The sequence below is a fragment of the Eleginops maclovinus genome, chromosome 4 (assembly GCF_036324505.1).
Source record: "Eleginops maclovinus isolate JMC-PN-2008 ecotype Puerto Natales chromosome 4, JC_Emac_rtc_rv5, whole genome shotgun sequence".
Taxonomy (NCBI): Eukaryota; Metazoa; Chordata; class Actinopteri; order Perciformes; family Eleginopidae; genus Eleginops; species Eleginops maclovinus.
The window spans coordinates 11,841,091-11,862,548 of record NC_086352.1 but is presented as its reverse complement, the minus strand read 5'-3'; the positions used below and the strand labels follow the sequence as shown (position 1 = coordinate 11,862,548).

The window sequence follows — 21,458 nt, the reverse complement described above, 5'->3', positions numbered from 1 at the left end:
GAAAGGTAAAAAGTAAACTGATCAAAATAAAAAAATTCCATATTCATCAGAGACTGGTATATGACTCCAATCAGTCATTTAGTCTGATTACCTGTCAGAGCGCACACACGCACACATTAGACTAATAAACTCAAAGGTCAAAGGTCTTAATACTGGACACTAATTAGGCAGGCCATTTTTTTTACAATTCTATGTACATTAACGAACGTGGTATTCATTAACAAAGCATCAACAAAAGTGGGTTTTTCTCAAGACAAGATATTACATTACAATGATTTGTTAAAAAGCTGTAGAAGCTCTGTTTATTAAGTGTTTTGTATTCACATATTTTACAAAAAAACTACATTTACAGAAATTATCCATAACTGAACCATTCTTGATTTAGGCACAAACATACAGGAAAGCTCAGTCCAAAAAGTATCGTCATTAATAGTTATGAAAGATGAACAGGAAAATATATCATGGATATTAAGAGGAAATTCAACAAAATACTCCAATTTCTTTTTGTAAATTGTGACAAATTGAAATCTGAATGTATCATCTTACAACTCCAAAACTAATTTTGAGCAACAAAGTAGAAATCTCAACACTTCAGCTTTAAGTGGAAGTCTGTGGGCTGTTCTTTGGGATAGGTAGAAGGAAACAGAAGCACTCAGCATATTTCACCTCACACTGCCCTTGCACTCTTATAACAGAAAATTAAACCAATAATACACAGTGTCCATAGTTTATGTCCACTAATATCTCAACAAACTTCAGATTCAGTGATATTTGACAACACTGGAAATGATGTGCATCTGCTTTTCATTCGTTTTGTGTTCTCTCTCCACCCCCCAGCTCCAGCAGCAGCTTGTATTTGTGACTGATGTGATTTTGCCTGTGTTCTTTATTTTTGATGGAATTTGTAGTCCTGTGTTTACTGATTGTTTTTATAAGGATTGGTTTTAATGTTAAATTAGAGGGAGGGGCCCAGATCACATGACATATTGTGGGTTGACCTGTCTTCCTCTTCATGTTCATTTTGGCCAGCCCTCGAGTCTGTTGTTAGTAGACTTTGATTGTACCTTACGATGTTTAAAGATGAAGTCTTTGTCGGCTACTCTTTTTGTCTTTTGGTTATTGATGTTATTTTTTATGAAGTGATTCTGTTGGGTTGTAACTGCACTACTTAAAAATGTATTTAAGTAGAGGATGATTATAGCATTTCTCAATGTGAGTAGTTAAAAGGCAGATAAAATCAATATAGAACTAATACCTCAAAGGATCAGTGAACTTGTTGTCGAGTCTTGATAATGTTTTACTTCTATTTCTGCTGCCAAAGCCTCTTGGATAAGGGGCAAAGACTCTCCCAGCAAGTAAAGCTGACACTGACTAAAGTTTCTACTTGCCCTGTATATTCCAAAATGATGGACACAGATGACCCACTGAAATATTCAATAGAAAAATGATATTGTCTTTTTTTAGAACTTACCATTTTGAGATGCTAGTTAAAGACTTAAAAGAGAATGACACCAGTTGTACAAAATGTACTACATCCCGTGTTGCATTTGCATCTCAAGCAAACAGTTTAAGAAAAACTAAGATTTGCATGTCCACTGTGTGTTAAATCACAAAACTGGTTGCAATGGATCATATTACAGACTAAATACAGAACCCAGGTGGGTCAAAAAACACTTTGTCTGCAGCATTATGTTGATAGGAACATTCATATTTGACAGAAAGGCTGAACAATACTAAAGTGACATTCTCTTACTCCGAGGTAAGAAATAAAAACATGTTATTTTGCCTACAGTTAATTCACAGTTGAAACCCATAAAATAATAAACACACAAATACATCAGATGAGTTTCTCCACTCAGAATACGTAGCTGTTCGCCATCAGCAAAACAAATGAAAATAAATTCTGATTAAAAAGGAAAACAAACAAAGACCCAAATAGCTTTTATCTAACAGACACCTTCAAACCCCTTCTCTCTGAATGCAAAGCATGCTCATTTCTGACAGCCAGTCTTAATTGTGGCAGGATCTGACTCCCTGCAGAAGCTGGTGGTTGCAATGTGTGGCACGTGAATAAAGGGCAATGCAATCTTGCATTTCTTGAACTTGCACCCATCAATTTATATAATGCTCCAAATACTCTGGAATCAGTAATGCAGAGGCCATTCACAATAGTCCCATCTCATTAAGGCAGCTCGAAACAGTCCAAAGGCCATGTTAGCAATGCTTTTTAATTGTGGTTTTGAATAGGTGATAACCACTGACTGTATACCAAATGGAGCAGGGTTGACATAGCTCTGTCTGTGTCTCTTGGGATGACGATGTGGTAGACTCTCCTGCTGAAGTCAAATCTGTGCATCAGGGTGCCGGGTCTTGGTGACTTTGCATGCGTCTCTCTGCAGCTGCTGCCATGGTTCTACGTCTCAGCGTAGTCAAGTTCAATTCTGGACCAGTGTCCTCCTCATCCTCCTCCTCTTCCTCCTCCTCCAATCCAGGCAAATCCTCATCTGGATCCTCTGGACTATTGTACAGAAATCTCCTACAGGGAGTTAATAAACAACATACAGTATGATCATGGGAACAGAAAATTATTTTTAAATGGGCAAAAGGAAATCATAAATGTCTACCATTAGTGAACAAAGATTCTACTTATTAGTTATATACTGAAGGACCTTTCAACTATTCTGGTAGCCAAATAAAGAGGGCTTTTAAATCGTTTTGTGTGTCTTCCTTTTACTGACCAAGACAAACTCGACCCACAAAGAAGGGTCTATTTTCACAAAACACAAATTCTACAGCTGAGCTATGATGCATAATCACGGTCGCATTTCTGACATTTCAAAACAAGGACATTTATGTTTCCCGATTGAGAATTGAACTGATTTTAAATATATAACCATAACCAAGCACCATATTATATGAGTTAGAAAAGAAGCAGTGTGCATGTCCCAACCTGCGAGCCTGCTGGATCATCTCTTCTTTCCTCTGCTTCAACATCTTCTGCCTCTCCTCAGCCGACTTAGAGAAGCGACTTCCTCTGACCTCCATGTTTTCTGCCTCGCTGAGGCCCGGCTCGGCTGCTTCACCGGACCCGTCCTGCTCATTAGACTCAGAGTTCAGCTGTGTAGGGGCACGCTCTATCGCCTGATGGAAGACACACAGACTTTAATATGAGACAAACTGTTGCCTTCTGCCTTTAAGACCAAAGTGAAGAGAAAGAGAGCCAATTGGAGACATCAGGAGTGTGTTGTGTGATGAACACAAGATTAGCTTTTCAATTAAATGTTCTGACCTGTGTCGGGAAAGGCACCTGGATGCGTCCCTCTAGGATGTTGTCAGTGGTGACCTCCACAGAGCGTGTCAACTGCAGATCCTGCATCACCAGGTAGGGGGGCACCTGAGGGAACATCTCCTGGATCTGATGGGCCTGGTGACCACATGGTTTATCAAAAATGGAAGAGCAATAGGGACATTATTTAGAGAGGGATTTTTTAAAGATGGAAAAAGGTATTAAACATACAGTATACATGATTTTAAGTATTAAGATGTTTTCTGCTTTAATACCCTTATCATCTTGTAACCAACAGTTCCCTACTTACTCAGTTGGTTAAATACAGTTGTTTTCGCTGTGTCAACACGCATTAACCAGGAAGTCAAAATAAAGGTGATGGTACAAAACCCAGGGAACACTGGCTACTTATAAACAGACAGACAGGGAGTGGAGAGGGTGACTAATTGATGAATTGGATTTATTCAAATTAACTATAAAAAAAAAAAACATACCTGGGCTCAAATTGCTATGCCTCTCATAGAAACCTAGAAGAATGTCAACAGACTGTAAACATGAACTCACCATGGCCATGAGCTGAGAGTTGTTGGCCTGAGCAATGCCCAAGATATTGGTGGTGTGCATCACTTCCACTGAGAAACTGGGCAGCCAGCTGGCAATGCGAGATCCTGTGAGAGTGGAATGGATTTTATAATGTATCGTCATTCACAACCTGGTGAGGCGAAGTCACCTCCACAACACCATCCTTGTGTCTGAGAAGACTCACCATCGAAGTGGAAGAAGTGATTGTGATGGTTGATGTGAGGTCTGGCTTCTGGAGCAGCTCCTGCCGGGCCAATGTTGTCTTCCAAGCCCGCGCCCTGCTGCTGACCCCTCGCCTGGCCCCCGTCCCCATTGATGTTCAGGGATGTCCGGCATGTTGGACAGGAGGTGTCCTGCTCAAGCCATGAGCGCAAACAAGAGCTGGAAACACAACCACAACTCACAAATGTTATTATGGAATTTCTCTGTATAGAACCTGACATTATTGTAGGTGGCAGAACAAGCCTTCGACAGCTTAACACCAGAATGTGTGCAGGGAATCTTTAAGAAGCTTAAAATGCATTACCAAACTGCCATAATTAGAGGGCAGGAGATACATATCCAAACAAAAGATATCCTATAAAAGCTAATGAAAGTTCTGCAGTCAGGGTACTTCGTTCAGGGCTGGTATATCCGGTTGCCTACTATACTGTAGCCTCTCCTTCTGCCATCTTTATTCTGTACTTTTTCTAGGTTATGCAGGTTGACAGCTGACCGCTTTCAGTCCAAGCAGGGATGCCGCTTATAAAAACACTTTACTTGTGGAAGAGATGGCCACAGGGTAGTTTGCGTGCGGTCAACATGGTATCCCAGCAGATGGCACAGTCATCGTCGTTAGCTGTCAGTTCCTCTGCAGTTGCCACTGCAAATCTGCAATGATAAAGTTCAGAGTACCTGTAAATCATGATGAAACAGCTGGTGCTCGACGGATTTATAAGAAACCATTTAACTTTACAAACCAATGACTACAACACAATAAGATAATTTTAAAAAAGGGGACACTAATTAAATCTAAATATATATTATCACCTGGCCTCCATGTTGTTGATGACACGAAGGTAGTTCTTGTGTCGGCGGACACGGCGCTGGACCTCGTGGAAGAGATACCGCAGCTGCATGAAGATTACCAAGCTAGCCATGGACAGCCAGATGTTTCCAAAGAGCTAATGAGACAGAATTATTAAAAATTAAGAGAGTAATACTGAGAGAGGGACAGACTAAATGATGATACTCCACATTGTTGTTTTACCAGCATATGGATATGGTGCATCAGGTCCAGGAAAAGCATAGCCAGCTCCATGATGAAGTCAGTGTAATAGACATATGTGCCCTTACTCTCCCAGGTCCCGGGATGGTTCAGATCCCACAGATGAATGGAATATCTGAAGGGACATGTATAACTCTTTCAGGCCATAACACTGGTGATATTTAAACAGTATTGTGCCTTAAAGGCTGTATCACCACAATACTTATAAGGCATAAAATGAAGATGGTTTTCAGATATTTAAATAAGGGAAACATTGCCATCAGAAGCTGCAAACTAACATCTCAGGATAGCAAAAAAGAAAGGACTAACATGTCTAAAAGCTTTATGCCTGTATGCTAGGTTGGAAATAAGAAGTAGTAATAATCCAACAACAACCTATGGTGAGTAGAGACACACGTTAACACAAACCAAGAAAGGAATGTAAAATCAATCAACTTTGTATTGATAAAGTCAAGCATACAGTCTGTAAGTTTTACTGCGAGACAAATCTATAATATCTATGAGCACCGCGGCTGATTAGATTAGTTTCTGCTGCTCGTATAAACCCAGCCACTCTCTCTGGGACAAAGAAGCCTTTCACACTAGTGTAATAGAACCAGAGAAAAACAAGGGCACGACTAACATTAGCCCCTAATTCTAAATCTGCACAGTCTCTCATCTGCACTGCTGCAGTGTGCATGCATGTAATGTAAGGAGCTTTTGAAGGGACTTACCGCATGATGACATGCCCAGTGCGTACAGTCACAAGCAGACACTGAGGAGAAGAAGCACATAAGGCTAGTCAATGTTCCATACAGATATGGATAAAGATCCCAAATATTACATTTCAGTGAAATGAAAAACTCAACTATGGAATGGAAATGATAGGAATATAAAGAATAGTGCAGGGGTATTGTGTGTATTTATAAAAATTAAACCACTCTTTTAAAACGTATTCCCTAATGGAGACTTCTGCAGCTTTTGTATCCAATAAAGACATGTTTTTTCACTAGACATTTTGCCTTGTCTTAGCAGAAAAAGCAGTTTACCAGTGCCCCAGTAAGCCATGCTCCTGAGCCGGCATGCACAAAACTGGGGCACTGGCAACTAAACTTTTCCTGCTTTATTGTCCAATATTTTTCTATGAAACAGTCCTGCAGTGTTTACAGTATTGCACATGAAACACACATAGATTTTTCCAGGTTCATTTGAGATATAACTTAATGATATAACTAATTTAATGAAGAATTGTTGAAAAACACTGATACACTTTTAAGAAATAAATAGTCCTAACCTTAAACTTAATTAAAAATAAAGAGGACAAAATCACCCTGCCTTTGTCCTTACATTGGCGCCCATTTGTATACAGTTGTGTCTCCTTGTTTCTCACCTCTGCTGCCATAAAGCTGAAGGTGTGCATGCCATGAGAAGCTCCCAGTAGACCTCCACAGCCGATTGCCAGACCACAACAGTCCAACAGCAGGGAGACCAGCAGACAAAGCACTCGCACATGGCTGTTCATGGGAGTGGAGGGGGAGAACGACAGCTGTAGGGAAGAACATTTGAATTATGAGTCAAAGTTTGTTCATTACGTCCAAAGATTTTCATTGTCTCTTCAGGGAGCTTGTGATGGTTTGGTTTGGGACGTTTATGTTGGTCTGCACAGGCCACATGTCACAAGTTAAAAACACCATATTTGTTGGTACAGATTGGTCTGGTGATTAAAGGATAAAAGGGGATCAAACAAGACTAGACTGAAATATACCATTGTTTATAGGCAACAGAATACAATTTAGACCTCGCTACAAAAATGAAAATAAAGTTAATGGAACAAAATCGGTTACATCAATCCAAGCACATTTACAACACCATATCTCTATTAACTTTTGCAGTTATACCTAGAACATCACTGACCCAAAAAGCTAGAACCACAGAAACAGAAAGGAAGACAGCTGGGTTAACACAACTGACAGACCTCGACGGAAATACAACGTGCAAAATGCATAGAGTCAAAGCTGAGAGGCACCAGAAACTTCCACACAGTTGCGCACTTAAACAAACAACCATTTGTACAGCATTGAGTCGGCATTACAGGCAGCATACTAACTTAATGCCCATGTTAAATGTCACTGCTTGTAAGGAGGACGATTACATTTGATATTTTGTTTACCCCAATATGCAGAGCACACTCTGATACAGGGACGTGCCAATCAGCAGCCTCACATGCCAGTGAAAGGAGCTATTTATAGGTTCAAAGCTAAGGACAGCACTGTTACTGGCAGACTTTTTCCAGGACACTCCCCACACCTTTCAAAAAGACCACTTTATAAGAGTACCTGCAGGTGGTGTCAACTGCCAGGCTTATGGCTGCCTACCTATAAGGTTTACTGAGTAGACCTGTCTTTTAAACCCTATGATATCTCAGAGAAGAAACAGACTCATCTTACTGCAAATGTTCTCTTTTTGAAATAAGATCTGGAGTTTTTTGTGTTTACTGTATGGATCTTTATGTTTTTAAGGCTTCTGACATACTAGCTTTTTCCAATGCCTCCATATTATTGGTAAACTGTATCTAGCTGACATCTCTAAAGTAACCTTTGTGTCCAGTCTGAACAAATAGGAGCTCTGTAGCAAAAAAAACAGCAACCATGACAACAGTTGTTTGCTCGAAAGGCAGTAAGGAAACACTTTAAAAAGAGTCTTAGAATTCTTTAAAAAAGCACCCATGTATGATAAACCTTTTTTGTTTTCGTGGGACATCCAGAAATATCTGATGTTGGCTAATGTCTAATATGTTATTTATACGAAGTCTGTTTTGTGTTGTAGAATAATAATTTGGTTGGTATAATATCATTACTTGTAGTTGGATTGGATCATAGAATTATGATTAAACTATGTCTGTAACATAATTGGTTCATAATTTCAATACTTGGAGTGTTGTTCTGGTCCAGATTACCATACCATGTAGCCATTAACCGCAGTAAGGGGTACTGAAATGAATCCCAGAAAAAAGACTATGTAGTAATTTCAATGACTTACATATTCAAATCTGTCTTTGCAGAGCTGCACCATGAGGTGGAGAAAGACCAGGGCAGAGAACCATAAACACCACATGACCACCTCCTCCACTGTCTGCACGTTCAATACGCCAAAGATGAAGATGAACTTGTAGAAGATGAAGTTCCAGAACTTATCTTTCAGGTGCTGAGGAATAAACAAAAACATCAAATAAGATATATTTCTCTGACAAGTCTACACACCGGCATGAAAGTAGTTTCAATAATCACCTAAATGAAACATATTTTATCTTATACTTCTAGAGTCTCTCAAATCAAAATAATAATGAAAGATGGAGTTTGGTAGCACCTTAAAGCAGGAGGTATGACGAATCATGGTTGTCTTTACCACCATTGCCATAATTGTTTGGCTCAGCAACGTAAACAATTTGTATTTCCCCCACAGACAAAGGGGCAGCAAGCTCATAAGAAACATTTGCTAAGTCTGTTTTTTGAATAAGTTAAAATCCATATGTTGGATGACCAAGATCCTTCATCCGATTAAAATCTATAGTTAAATGACCACAATCTATGAAGTGTATCATAAAAACGTGGCTTATAACTGGACAAAAGGTCCAGTAACTACAACCACTGGCAAAAAACTCCAATGCTGACACATCTGCAAGGATGAAGATACAAATAAAATGTACCATTACTGTGACTAAAATTGTGGCATATCCTCTGACATTAATGTAAGTACATAACTAACGATATAAATAACTAGTTCGTCATTTGTAGACATTGAAATGCAATACTTTAATTAGGTATAACTTTAACAGGTCGACTCACCTGCTTCTCACTGACTCTGAGCGGGCCAAACACCATATACTGAATCATTTTAGCAATTAACATCAAAGAGCAGCAGAACGTGTTTACCAAGACCTGGAGGAAGACAGAGATTACAGTCAAAATGAGTTTTTGTAAGAAACACATCATCTTATCTAGTCATTAACAGTTAAAGACTGGATGACACTCACCCATACAAAGAGACTGTCTGTGACAAGATACCACAGGACAGTGGTTGCCAGTTCTGTGTTACTAATAGCATTGTTTATATGTTCAAGATCCACATCAGGGGCAGCTGGTGTTTCGTCAGGTTCCAAGACCCCAAAGCCCGGGTCTGTCACAGTGTTGTAGGCACTAAAGATGCTGCCAGCAAGCAAAGCCACACTCAGGGCAGTGTAGGTCTGCAGGCTGGGCCAAGGAAACCTCTCCAAAAACAGCAGAGGCATTGCAGTGTTTGCGGCCCACTTCTCAACTTGTAAAAATGGTGTTTGTCCCGAGCAAAGAACTCAACAACCTGCGGAAGTGAGTTAGTTAGCTAACGTTGGCCAAAGTTGCGTACCTTTTAAACATGCATAAATATGTAAGAATACGACCCATGGCTTACTCATGATTTTTGAAATGAATGAAAATATTTTTTAACAAGTTTCCACACTCACATTAGCTAGCCGCATACGTTAGTATACGTTACTGTCAGTTGTCAAGCAATGCTAACTTCACGTTAGCTCAGTACAGCTGGTAACGGTGGACATTTTTAATTCTCTTTAGTGAAACGTCAGAGATGATACAAGTCAAACATGAAAAGCAGTAACTTGAACTAACTGGCATTAATACCCCTAGTGTCTATAGCGTAATACATTTAAGGCTAAATAATGGGAGCTCACGCCCCGTAACATTAGCTATTTACATGGCTACGTTACCTAATACTAGCTAACATTAGCAACGTAGCTAGCCTCTGTTAAACACCATACAACACACTCATACTAAATCGTCACTCACAGTTTGTAACTAATTTCGTTAAACAGAATATCCAGTGTCCCTCGCTGTATCCATCCAGTGCTGTGCTTTTAGTGCAGCTGCACTGAGAGCGTCGTAGTTGTCAACACCGTCATGTTTTTATTTAATGGAGAAGGCAGCTGACTGAGGGAAAGCCTTCTTCTTCTTCTACGAGGTTTAACGCTTTTACTGCCCTCTTCTGGAGTGAGTTAACCTCTGTTCTACTGTGTCAAATCCGCCTGATTTTCCCCATAAACTGTTCTACTAGGAAGCTGATAAAACCAGAGGTGGGAAAGGTACTTAGTCCTTGTATTTAAGTAAAATTAGAGGTACCAGAGTGTAGGAATACTCTGTTACAAATAAAAGTCTTGCATTCAAAAAATGATTGTCAACAAAATATACTTAAAGTAAAAGTACTCATAATTCAGATTGGCCCATTTTCAGAATAATACATATTTCGATTACAAATTGATGCAATAAAGTGTTATCAAAGCTAATCATTTAAGGACTTTGTATACTGCAGGGTAGCTTGTGAATTTTACTCCAGTGGAAATTAAAGTCTTAATTAACATTTAGATAAGATAAGATGTACCTTTATTAATCCCCGTGGGGAAATTCGAGTGTTTATGCAGCAACAGAGAAGAGGAAAAACAGTACAGGTTCACACAGGGATATGAAACACAAATTAAAAATGTTAATTAAATATTCTAAATTCAAAAAATATATATATACAGATAAGAAACGAAGTGTTGTTAAAAATATACACATGTGTGCAGAGAGAGAGAGTGTTGGATATCATGTTTACAAATCTGCAGAGTAACTAATGGTATTAAATAGACTAAATGTAGCGGAGTTAACACAATTTACCTTTGAATTAGTCTTCAAATTTGTAAGTACAGTACTTGAGTAAATCTACTTTACTTTGGTTTCTTTACACCACTGGATGAAACCCATCATAAATAGTCAACCATGTCTATCTCCACCACAGAATTGATTTAACTCATGACAAAAAAAATGTATGACATAAAGCAAATGTGAGATATGACAAAAGGTTTACCCCTGAAGTCTGTGGGTTTAAGGTAAGCTTAATTCTGATCCTGTTTGCCATAATCTTGTTATTTCCTCCATTATATATGTTATCTTTTGTGACGGAGCGGCTATGTCACTGACCGGCTGTCACTGACCGGCTCTGTCACATGCTGCAGCATACAGTGGTATGCAAAAGTTTGGGCACCCCTCTGAGATTTCATGACAATTTGCTTTTCCTTTATAATAGAAGATCACAGCAACAACATTTGTTTTCCTACAAAGATGTAGACGTTTTAGTGTTTTCCAGACCAAAATTCTTAGGGTAGCATTACATAGTTTTATTATAATAAAATAAAATGCAAAAAATGGGATGTGCAAAAGTTTGGGCACCCTTATAAATAGCATTCATTTCAACACCTGTACGGATTTATAGCTGACAGGTTGCTGCACAAAATTGCTTTGATTAGCTCATTAGACCTTCAATTACAAAGACAGGTGGAACCAATCATGAAAAAGGCTATTTAACATAGGTAATAGCTGGCTGTGCCTGGCCTAGGTTCTTTCTTAGGGAGTGGCAAGATGGGGACCTCAAAACAACTCTCCACTGACCTGAAAGCTAAGATAATCCAACATTATAAATTAGGAGAAGGGTACAAAAAATTATCTGACAGGTTTAAACTGTCTGTCTCCACAGTCAGAAACGTAGTTGTGAAATGGAAGGCCACAGGAACAGTCCGTGTGAAGGAAAGATGTGGTAGGCCGACAAAAATAGGGGAAAGGCACAGGCGAAGGATGGTGAAAATGGTCACAGAGAAGCCACAGACCACCTCCAGAGAACTACAACAACATCTGGCTGCTGATGGTGTAGTTGTTCACCGTTCCACAATCCAGCGTACTTTGCACCAGGAAGAGCTCATTGGAAGGGTGATGTGCAAAAAGCCTTTCCTGAGTGTTAATCACAAGAAGAGTCGCATGAGGTATGCAAAAGCACATCTGGACAAGCCAGAAGCATTTTGGAACAAAATACTGTGGTCAGATGAGACCAAGATTGAGTTATTTGGTCATAACATGAACAGGTATGCATGGCGAAAAAAACACACTGCATTCAATGAAAAGAACTTGTTGCCCACTGTAAAATTTGGTGGAGGATCTATCATGTTATGGGGCTGTGTGGCTAGCACAGGTACTGGAAAACTTGTTAAAGTTGAGGGCCACATGAATTCCTTACAGTACCAGGAGATTCTTGACAAGAATGTTCTAGAGTCAGTCACAAAGTTGAAGCTACGCCGGGGTTGGATTTTTCAGCAGGACAATGATCCTAAGCACCGATCAAAATCCACCAAGGAATTCATGCAGAAGCACAGGTACAATGTTCTGGAATGGCCATCCCAGTCCCCAGACCTTAACATCATTGAAAATGTATGGATTTATTTGAAGAAGGCTGTCCATGCACGGAGGCCAAGAAACCTGACTGAACTGGAGACGTTTTGTGTGGAAGAATGGGCCAAAATACCACCTGCCAGGCTTAAGGGACTTGTCTGTGGCTACAGGAGGCGTCTACAGGCCGTTATTGCAGCAAAAGGAGGCAATACTAAATATTAATGGAATTATTTCTTAGGGGTGCCCAAATTTATGCACATGCCTATTTTTGTTTGAATGCACATAAACATGTTTCTGTTTGACCAATAAAAGTTATTTCACTACTGAGATGTTTCTGTTACCATAAGGTATAACATATGTTAAAATGAAGTTGCTGCTTCAAAAGCTCAGCAAGTGACAAACTGATGCAGTGGTTTTCCTAAGGGGTGCCCAAACTTTTGCATACCACTGTATACAGGGTGCGATTTGACAAAAAAACAGAGGGGGGGATGTTTTTATTTATTTATTCATAGACAAGAACATTGGACTTTTAACTTGCATAACTAGGGAGAAAAAAACGCAAAAAGTAGACAGGCCCTTTTTTCGGGTCCGTGGATTAGTCCCCATCACAACATGGCAAAACTTTTAATAACCCATACATGGATTTCTATTCAACGTCACAAAAACATGCGTACGCACTAACAGGCAGAAAGCACCATAGAACAGCATCAATGCTCTCCATGAAAAGACCCTCCAATTAACTTAAATCAAACACTCAAAATAATTCACTAAATAGCACAACATGCTGTCAACACTCAGGGACAGGTCTGGAAAACTAGACAAAGTAAACAGTCGGCTCTGGTGACAAATTTGTGGTGGCTTTTTCGTTTTTCCTATCGGGGCATTGTCTGCAGCATTTCGGCCCTCTTCTATCCACAATTCTGCAAATGGGTCCTGTAAAGTAAGATGATATGCTGCTCTGAACGCGTTTCATGTTTGGTTCAGCGCTGTTTTTCCTGCGAAGTTCCCGCACAAAAATGTTACAATGTTTTTGTGTTCGATGACGTTCAGAAATATGCACCGTCTGCCAGAAGGCTGCTGAATAGCCTACTCTGATGTAAAGACACTGAAGATCGTTAGATTTCAAGAGTTTAAGTAGGCTAGCAGTTAAGTTGCATTCATCGCTATCAAGGGGGGGGAAATCCTTGTCCCCACCGGAGATAAAAATAATTTAGCAGAGGTAGGGATAGGAAAACCAGAGGGGGGGAAATCCTCACCATCCCCCCCTACAAATCGCACCCTGACTGTATACACACACACACACACACACAGGGGTGTAGTGGGCGTTGGACGCGGGGGTACGCCGTCCACCCACTTCTCCCGACGTGATATATACAAAAATAATAAATATAAAATAGCTTAGGCTACAACTAAAAAAAAAAAAAAAAAAATAGCTTACAACTCAAATGTCAATCCGGAGATATTGGCAATGGTGAGAACAACCTACATAGGCTACATAAGACATCCCCAGTATCTGTCCGTGACCTATATTGGCTACGACATGAACATAACATGAACATTCAATAATCGTCATCAACCTGAGACTTAAAACAAGACAAAAAAAAAACAACGAGAACGTGGATGTGATCTGTAGCCTATTTTGATTTCAGTGTGGTTAGTGTAGTTATTAAAATGTCAAATCGACAGAAAAGTATTGATTTTTATTTTCGGAAAGATGTCAGCAATGAAATTCAGGAGCCAGAGACGTTGACTGAGCCACAAGCCAGCACCACCACCGAAGTTCCCACATCTTCTGCTAATGCTAGCGCGGAGGTGGTGGGGAGCTCCCATATTTCTATGGGGAGCTCCGACAGCTCACCGTTCGCGATCTGGACTGAGGAGATGTGGAAGAGAAAAAAGGAGGCCTATCCCTGGATCGACGCAAAGGACGGGAAACTGGGCTGCAAAGTGTGCACGTCCATTAGTGATCTATCTGTATTCAAAGCCCAAGGTTCGCGAATGGGAGATGAATGGCGGTCCTACAGTATCACCCATAGTGGAACAGAGAAGAGCACAATGTTAACCTCTCTTCGAAAAAAAATTCTGAGGCACCTCCAGTCAAGTGGTTTGGGTGGGAGTGTGTGTGTGTGTGTGTGTGTGTGTGTGTGTGTGTGTGTGTGTGTGTGTGTGTGTGTGTTTGGGGGGTGACGTCACAAATAGCGTACCCTCACTTAAAAAATCCCCACTACACCACTGCACACACATATACGTTCACATGCACACGTGGGGTTGTGACGGATCGGCTCCGTCACATGCTGCGGGCAGCGCATATACACACACATACACGTTCACATTCACACACATTCCCTGTTCCCTTCCGTTCATGGCCGTAGCCACATTAGAGGTAAGGGAGGTCCGGACCTCGCTTATTTCATCCGAGGTTTTTTTGGTTTTTTTTTGTTTTTGAACGTCAAAAATGCCCAACTGAATCAAACATTAAAAACCTCTCATTAAACCTCTGTGAAACGTGCTTTGCAGATTGTGGTTAACATCCATGGGCTTTGTTTTCGGTTTCCTGTGTGCACTTTCGGCTTTTTGCGTTTACGTGTGCAGAACTAAGAAAAAAAATAACAAAGCGCGCGTGCGACGCGAGGATAAGAATGTTCAGCCGACATGAAGTCAGTGTGTGAATGATAGCAGTAACGACAGTAACTTCTAGCCTGTGTCAATGTCAAGAAACCATTTGGTAAGTGAAAGTAGGCTACTATTTTACCCTGTACCGTTAAAATAGTGTCCAAATGAGCAAAATATCCGTTTTAAATATCCGTTTTGGGACTGTCCACGACTTCAACGGATATTTTAGCTCATTTGTTGGCTACTTTGGCATTAGACCCATACTGTAGGATCAGCCAAAGCTTCCTTTTCAGGTAGATTAATAAGCATCTAGTCTTATTGACTTTATTGGGTTAGGCTATGGGTTAAATTTGGAGGGGGCACCTTTAGATATTAATGTTCAGTTAATCTAGCACGTTTTCAGCTCATATTAATTTGAATATACCCATTCCACAGAAAACAAGTCACAAAGAGCAGGCCAACCATGTCCAAGAGATTAAAACAAAACACAATGGATGCATTTCTGTCAAAGAAAAAGAAAGAAAAGGACAGAGATGGAGATAGTAAACAGGAAAGCAAGGAGGATGAAAGAGAGAATAGGGAAAGTAAGCTGGAGCACAGAGAAGAGAGTCATTCAGAGATGGAAGGAGAGAGGCACACAGAGGATGATGAAGCGCAGAGGCACACAGTGGAGGAGGGAGGGCAGAGAAGCGCAGAGGATGATGAAGCGCAGAGGCACACAGTGGAGGAGGGAGGGCAGAGAAGCGCAGAGGATGATGAAGCGCAGAGGCACACAGTGGAGGAGGGAGGGCAGAGAAGCGCAGAGGATGATGAAGCGCAGAGGCACACAGTGGAGGAGGGAGGGCAGAGAAGCGCAGAGAATGAATACAGCAGGGAGCAGGGAAACATGGAAATAGGGGGAGAAGAAATTGGAAGTTCATGCCCTCAGCATCCCTTTGATCCGGTTAGGGTAAAAAACAAAGTTATTAATGGTGATGCCCTTACAGATGATGAGAAAAAAAGTGTACTCCAAAATCGGTGGTTAGCACCACAGGGATATAGCTATCCCAAACGTACCTTGGGAGGAAAACAGCTGAGGTACAATCCCCAGTGTGAGAAAAATTATGAATGGCTGAGCTACTCGCCATCTGAGGATGCAGCTTATTGTGCCACTTGCCTCTGCTTTAATAAAGTAAAAGGAAAAAACTTTAGCTTCCTTACAAAGGGCTTTACTGACTGGAAAAATGCAGTTGGTGATAAAAGAGGCGTGATCCCAAGGCATAGCCATTCAGAGGGACACCAGAGAGCCACCGAATTGGCTGAAAATTTCATGTTGATCACACAAGGCCAAAAGAAAGATATTAAATCTGTTATCAGCAAGCAATATGATGACAAGGTCATGGCTAACCGCAAGGCTTTGCTCTCCATCATAGACATCATTGTATGTTTAGGGAAAAGAAATGTGCCTTTCCGGGGGAACTGGGAGGGATCCAGTGAAAATGGAAATTTTAACTATTTTGTTAACTGGAAAGCACAGTTTGACACTACACTCAAGCAACATCTGGAGACTGCAGCCAAGAATGCAAAATACATATCCCCACAAATTCAGAATGATCTCATTGCATGCTGTGCAGAGGACATAAGGGAGACTCTTATCAACAATATCAAAACAGCGAAGTTCTTCACTGTTTTAGCTGATGAGTCAATGGATATCAGTGGAATTGAGCAACTATCACTCTGCGTTCGGTATGTGAGTGGGGAGGGAGAGAGTTCTGAAATAAGAGAGGACTTTCTTGGATTCTGCCCTTTGACTCAGCAAGATGCGAAGACAATAGCCACAGTAATTCTTCGACAGCTGACTGAATGGGGACTTCACACTGAGTATTTAAGGGGCCAAGGATATGATGGGGCATCTACAATGAGTGGCCATGTGAGTGGAGTCCAAAAAAGAATCAGTGATGTTCATCCCAGGGCAATGTACACCCACTGCAGGAGCCATGCACTTAATTTAGTTGTAGTGCATGGCTGTTCAGATCTGCCTATAGTGAGGAATACAATGTCTATTATTGAGGAAATTGCAGTGTTCTTTTCAGGATCTAGTGCCAGAAAAGGTGCTTTGGAGGCAGAAACCAGTAAAGAAGGTCAAACAACAAAAAAATCAGGAATCCCACTCATGAGTGACACAAGATGGAGCAGCAGATCAACCACCCTCAGCGCATTTGTGGAGAAGTTCACAGCGGTGCATTCTGTGTTGGAGAAAATGGGGGTTGAAAAACCTTCTGTTTCTGCAAAGGCTGCCACCCTCAGGCACAGCATGGAATCATTTGAGACCATAATTACAGCTGTGATGGTAAATGAAATACTTGGATACATACATCCTTTAACCAAACTGCTGCAGACTACACATTTGGACATCCTCACAGCCTATGAGGAAGCAAGAAACATGCGGCAGGTCATCGCCAACCAAAGAGAGGACAAAGGTTCCAGGTTGTGCTTTGAGAAAGCCACTGCATTGGCTAATTCAATAGGTGTTGTCCCAGCCAAGCGGAGGGTATCTGTGAGACAAACATACAGAGCAAACGTGACCACAGAATCAGTGGAGGACCATTACAGGATAAATCTCTTCTACCCCTTGGACCACATCACAGCTCAGTTGGATGAGAGATTTGCCAAGAATAATAAGCCCCCTATCCTTGCATCATACTTGGTGCCATCATCCTTGAAATATTTAACACCAGCACGAGAGGATGAGATGCTTCGGTGGTACCACGAAGACCTCCCTGACCAAGACACTGCCAGACAGGAAATTGAGCGCTGGAGACATAAATTTGAAGATGGCCCCCTTCCTTCTTTTGCCCTAGAAGTTCTACAAAAACACAACCTGTCATTCTTCCCTAACATAAAATGTATGTTGAAGATTTTCTTAACCTTGCCAGTGACAACTTGTGCCTGTGAGAGGTCATTCTCAGCCATGCGAAGACTAAAGACATGGCTTAGATCTACCATGTCCAACGACAGACTGACGGGCCTGGCGATGATGCATGTGCATCAGAAAGTGGAAGTGGACCGGGAGAATATCCTTCGACGGTGGGATGCCTCTGGTCATAGGAGGATTCAGCTTGCATTTGATTAAAAAGTTGATTGTTGAGATTTTAGGTGATGCCATTTGTACTTTTAGGGGCTGTAATTTGCAATGATTTATTTCTACTTGAATATTATTTTTATTTTGGAATCATTCATCATTCAGTTCATCAAGTTCAAAGTTACCCCCTATATTCTTTAAAAACATGGTGGTGTACTATTGCTATAAAAAAAAATGTAAATATAGTACAGTACATTTTTTGGGGGGAAAATGCTGGTTTATACAATTAAAAGACATTTAAACAATAAAACTCTTGTGTGACTTGTAATTTAATAAATACATAAAATATATATATATATTATACATAAATGTATATCTAAAAAACAATATAATTTAAAATATTTATATATATATTTTTTTTAAATCGCCGCGCGCGCATCATGGACCTCACTTATTCCAAAATGCTGGCTACGGCCCTGCTTCCGTTCTTGCATGTTGGTTGACAAACCTCACTATTATAACTGTTTTCTCCTCTGTGATAGTAGCGCGACCATGGGTGCACACTTGGCCGTTCTCGTTGCATTTAATCATACATTTACACAAACCTGATTTTAGACGGACATTTCCTGAAGTGTGGGAGGCATATACACCACCGTCTCCTTTTCCGGCAAGAGTGGCTGGCAAGACGGGGCGCACCATTTCTCCCGTTTAAGTAGTGAATTCTCGCGCGCTTGCGAGATGAGTCTATTGGTGGTATGTGAAAGTTAAGCCCAGTGGGAGGGGCTATACAATTAAAAGGGTCTGTTTTGGCCTGGGATGGGGGGGTCAGTCTGGGGAAGCTACAGAGCAGGTAGCACCTGTAAGACCCAGTGAGAGTTGTTTTGAGAGTTATTGTATGTCAGAGTTATTGAGGAACTCCATTTGTTGTGAATATTTGTGTTACATGGTAAACTATTTATGTTTCCAGTCTTTTTCCACTATTTTCATTTTGTTGTAAATAGTTGTTTTCACTTTGGGAGACCGGCAAAATAAAGTAACATCACTACTTCTCCGACTATGCCTGTGTTTGTGGAGGTATGAAATAGAACCCCGCTACACTTTACTTACGTAGATATCCTGCAACTTACCAAACTTGTTCTACAGTTAGACTTTAAAAGGATTCTCCTTGAAAAAGCAGGTGTTGATTATGAACTCTTTTGTATTCTTATTTTTATTAACTGCTACACCTAATTATCCACACTTGATTACCTATGTGATTACATACTGTATGCAGAATTAAGGCTATTTCTAACAAGTATGTATTGGAATTTTTTCTTCAGCGTTGACTACAATAAGGATTCGGCCAGTCATTGAATATACTTGAAAGTTTCGAATCCCCGAGAAGACAGCAGAAGCAATCAATGTTAATCTATCCCTGTATCCAAAATTAAAGGCTTAAAGCAATATCAACTTCTGTAGCATACCTTCAGCAAAATGATTCGGTGACAACAAGAAAAAAAGGCATATCAGAAAAATATAGAAGGAAGCTATTACCATAGATTTGGACCTCTCCATGCAGTACCAGTTCACCCAATACGCACACTACGCACGTTGCGTAGGGCCCCGCAAACTCATAGAGGCTCCGTGTTTTTTTTAAATTAAAGACGGAGAGACACATGCTCATGACCTTAGTAAGGACATACAGAATGAGCTGATACAGCTTGTGAGTAACAGGATTCTCACAACTATTGTGACTCAAGTGAGAGACTCAAAATACTTCTCCATTATCTTAGACTGTACGCCTGACATTAGTCACCAGGAGCAGATGTCCAATATCCTCAGAAGTGTGGCTTTAAAGGGACAGCCAGAGATAAAGGAGCACTTCCTCGGCTTTGTGAATGTTGAGGCTACAACTGGCTTAAGTCTGTCTACAGTCATCTTGGACAAGCTGACTGATCTGAAAATTCCATTTGACAATTGCAGAGGGCAAGCCTATGACAATGGGGCCAATATGAAAGGTAAACACCAAGGAGTACAAGCCAGACTGTTGAGAATGAATCCCAGAGCTGTGTTTGTTCCATGTGGTGCACACACATTAAACCTCGTCATTGCAGATGCTGCCAAATCCTCCAAAGATGCTGTTGTTTTTTTTGGCTATGTACAAAAGCTGTTCACCTTTTTTTCTGCTGGCACATAAGGGTGGAATATCTTGAAACAACATGTGAACATAATAGTGAAGTCATGGACTGAAACAAGATGGGAGAGCAGAAGTGTCCATGCAGTCAGGTATCAGGCCTCTGAGATTCGAGAAGCCTTACTGGAAGCCAGACAGAAGATTAATGATCCTGTAGCGAAAGTGGAGGCACAGTCACTTGCAGAGGAAGTTGGTTCTTACCGCTTCTTGATTTGCTGTGTAGTGCGGTGTGAGATACTGTCAAGAACAAATACAGTGAACAAGCTCCTCCAATCTGGTTCAATGCAGCTTGACGTAGCTGTGCAGTTAATCTCAAATGCAAAAGCCTCTCTCACTCAATACCGGGCCACTGGATTCTCAGAGGCCCAGACAACAGCCAGAAGCATTTGTGAGGAAATTAATGTAGAAGCTGTTTTGAAGGACAAGAGGCTGAGAACCAGCAAAAAGCATTTTAGCTACGAAGCACCTGATGAGCCAGTGAGCTTCAGCAAGTTAAAAATGATCAAAAACTATCTGAGATATTCCATGTCCCAGGAACGTCTGAGTGGTTTGGCCATCACGAGCATCAACCATGATGTGGGGAAGCAAATATCACATGATGACATTATTGATGATTTTGCATCCAGAAAGTGCAGAAAGGGACACTTTTAATGGTGAGCAATTTGTTACACATTTAGTTCGATATGATTTGGTCTGTATTTATTTTGAGTTACACTAACAGGTGGCGACACTAGTGCAATATGTTTGAAGGGGGGATGAGTGGAAGCACTGGGTGTCAGGTGCAACTGTTCAGTTAAGAGGGCCCCTTAGCAGAATTTTGCCTAGGGCCCCATGGAGGTCGGAACCGGCTCTGCATGAAAGTTAAAGACAATGGACAGGGGGTTGTATGATGAACTAGTAGATAAACATGGGCTTGGCTCAGAAATTATTCTGACTGTAGCTATGAAAAAGCAAGTAATGATAATAATTAACCATTCTAACGATTGCCGTTCATTCACTGGATAGAGTTGACAGAGAGTCCAAAGTTAAAGTGTGTGAATGGGTCTTTCCAAATGCAATTGCAAAGGTTGTTGGGGGAGAATAAAGTGAGACAGCACAGACACAGGTCTAGCTTTGTGTCTCATCCCAGAAATACAGTATATGAATTATGTAAAAACTGGTTATCTCAAAAAGGTTTTAGAAGAAGGAGAAACTTCCTGACTTACTTTCAGTTCAGCTTGACTCTTACAGAAACGGTCAGTCTATTATGCTTT

At 40.8% G+C, this 21,458-nt stretch overlaps 1 protein-coding gene across 2 annotated transcripts; it reads right to left on the bottom strand.

The window, feature by feature from the left end:
• Positions 1 to 275: 275 nt before the first annotated feature.
• Positions 276 to 18,706, bottom strand: LOC134863144 (E3 ubiquitin-protein ligase AMFR-like). 2 transcript variants are annotated; one of them, XM_063881455.1, is made up of 14 exons: positions 18,638 to 18,706; positions 9,148 to 9,470; positions 8,960 to 9,052; positions 8,154 to 8,318; positions 6,505 to 6,660; positions 5,849 to 5,889; positions 5,118 to 5,250; positions 4,898 to 5,031; positions 4,628 to 4,738; positions 4,053 to 4,249; positions 3,851 to 3,954; positions 3,290 to 3,424; positions 2,951 to 3,141; positions 276 to 2,536 (listed from the first exon to the last, which is right to left on the bottom strand). In XM_063881455.1, exons 2-14 carry the CDS (start codon positions 9,400 to 9,402, stop codon positions 2,356 to 2,358), a joined length of 1,896 nt encoding a protein of 631 aa, XP_063737525.1. In that variant the 5' UTR covers positions 9,403 to 9,470; positions 18,638 to 18,706; the 3' UTR covers positions 276 to 2,355. The 2 variants fall into 2 exon arrangements, with proteins under 2 accessions (XP_063737525.1, XP_063737524.1); XM_063881454.1 differs by lacking the exon at positions 18,638 to 18,706 and adding an exon at positions 9,953 to 10,149.
• Between the last annotated feature and the right edge of the window lie 2,752 nt (positions 18,707 to 21,458).

Coding starts and splice junctions, on each gene's coding strand:
- LOC134863144 (XM_063881455.1), bottom strand. CDS start 9,402: ATGCCTCTGCTGTTTTTGGAGAGGTTTCCTTGGCCCAGCCTGCAGACC. Junction 5,032..5,117: donor TGCACCATATCCATATGCTG/GTAAAACAACAA, acceptor CTGTCTCATTAG/CTCTTTGGAAACATCTGGCT. Junction 3,425..3,850: donor ACTCTCAGCTCATGGCCATG/GTGAGTTCATGT, acceptor TGTGGTCACCAG/GCCCATCAGATCCAGGAGAT.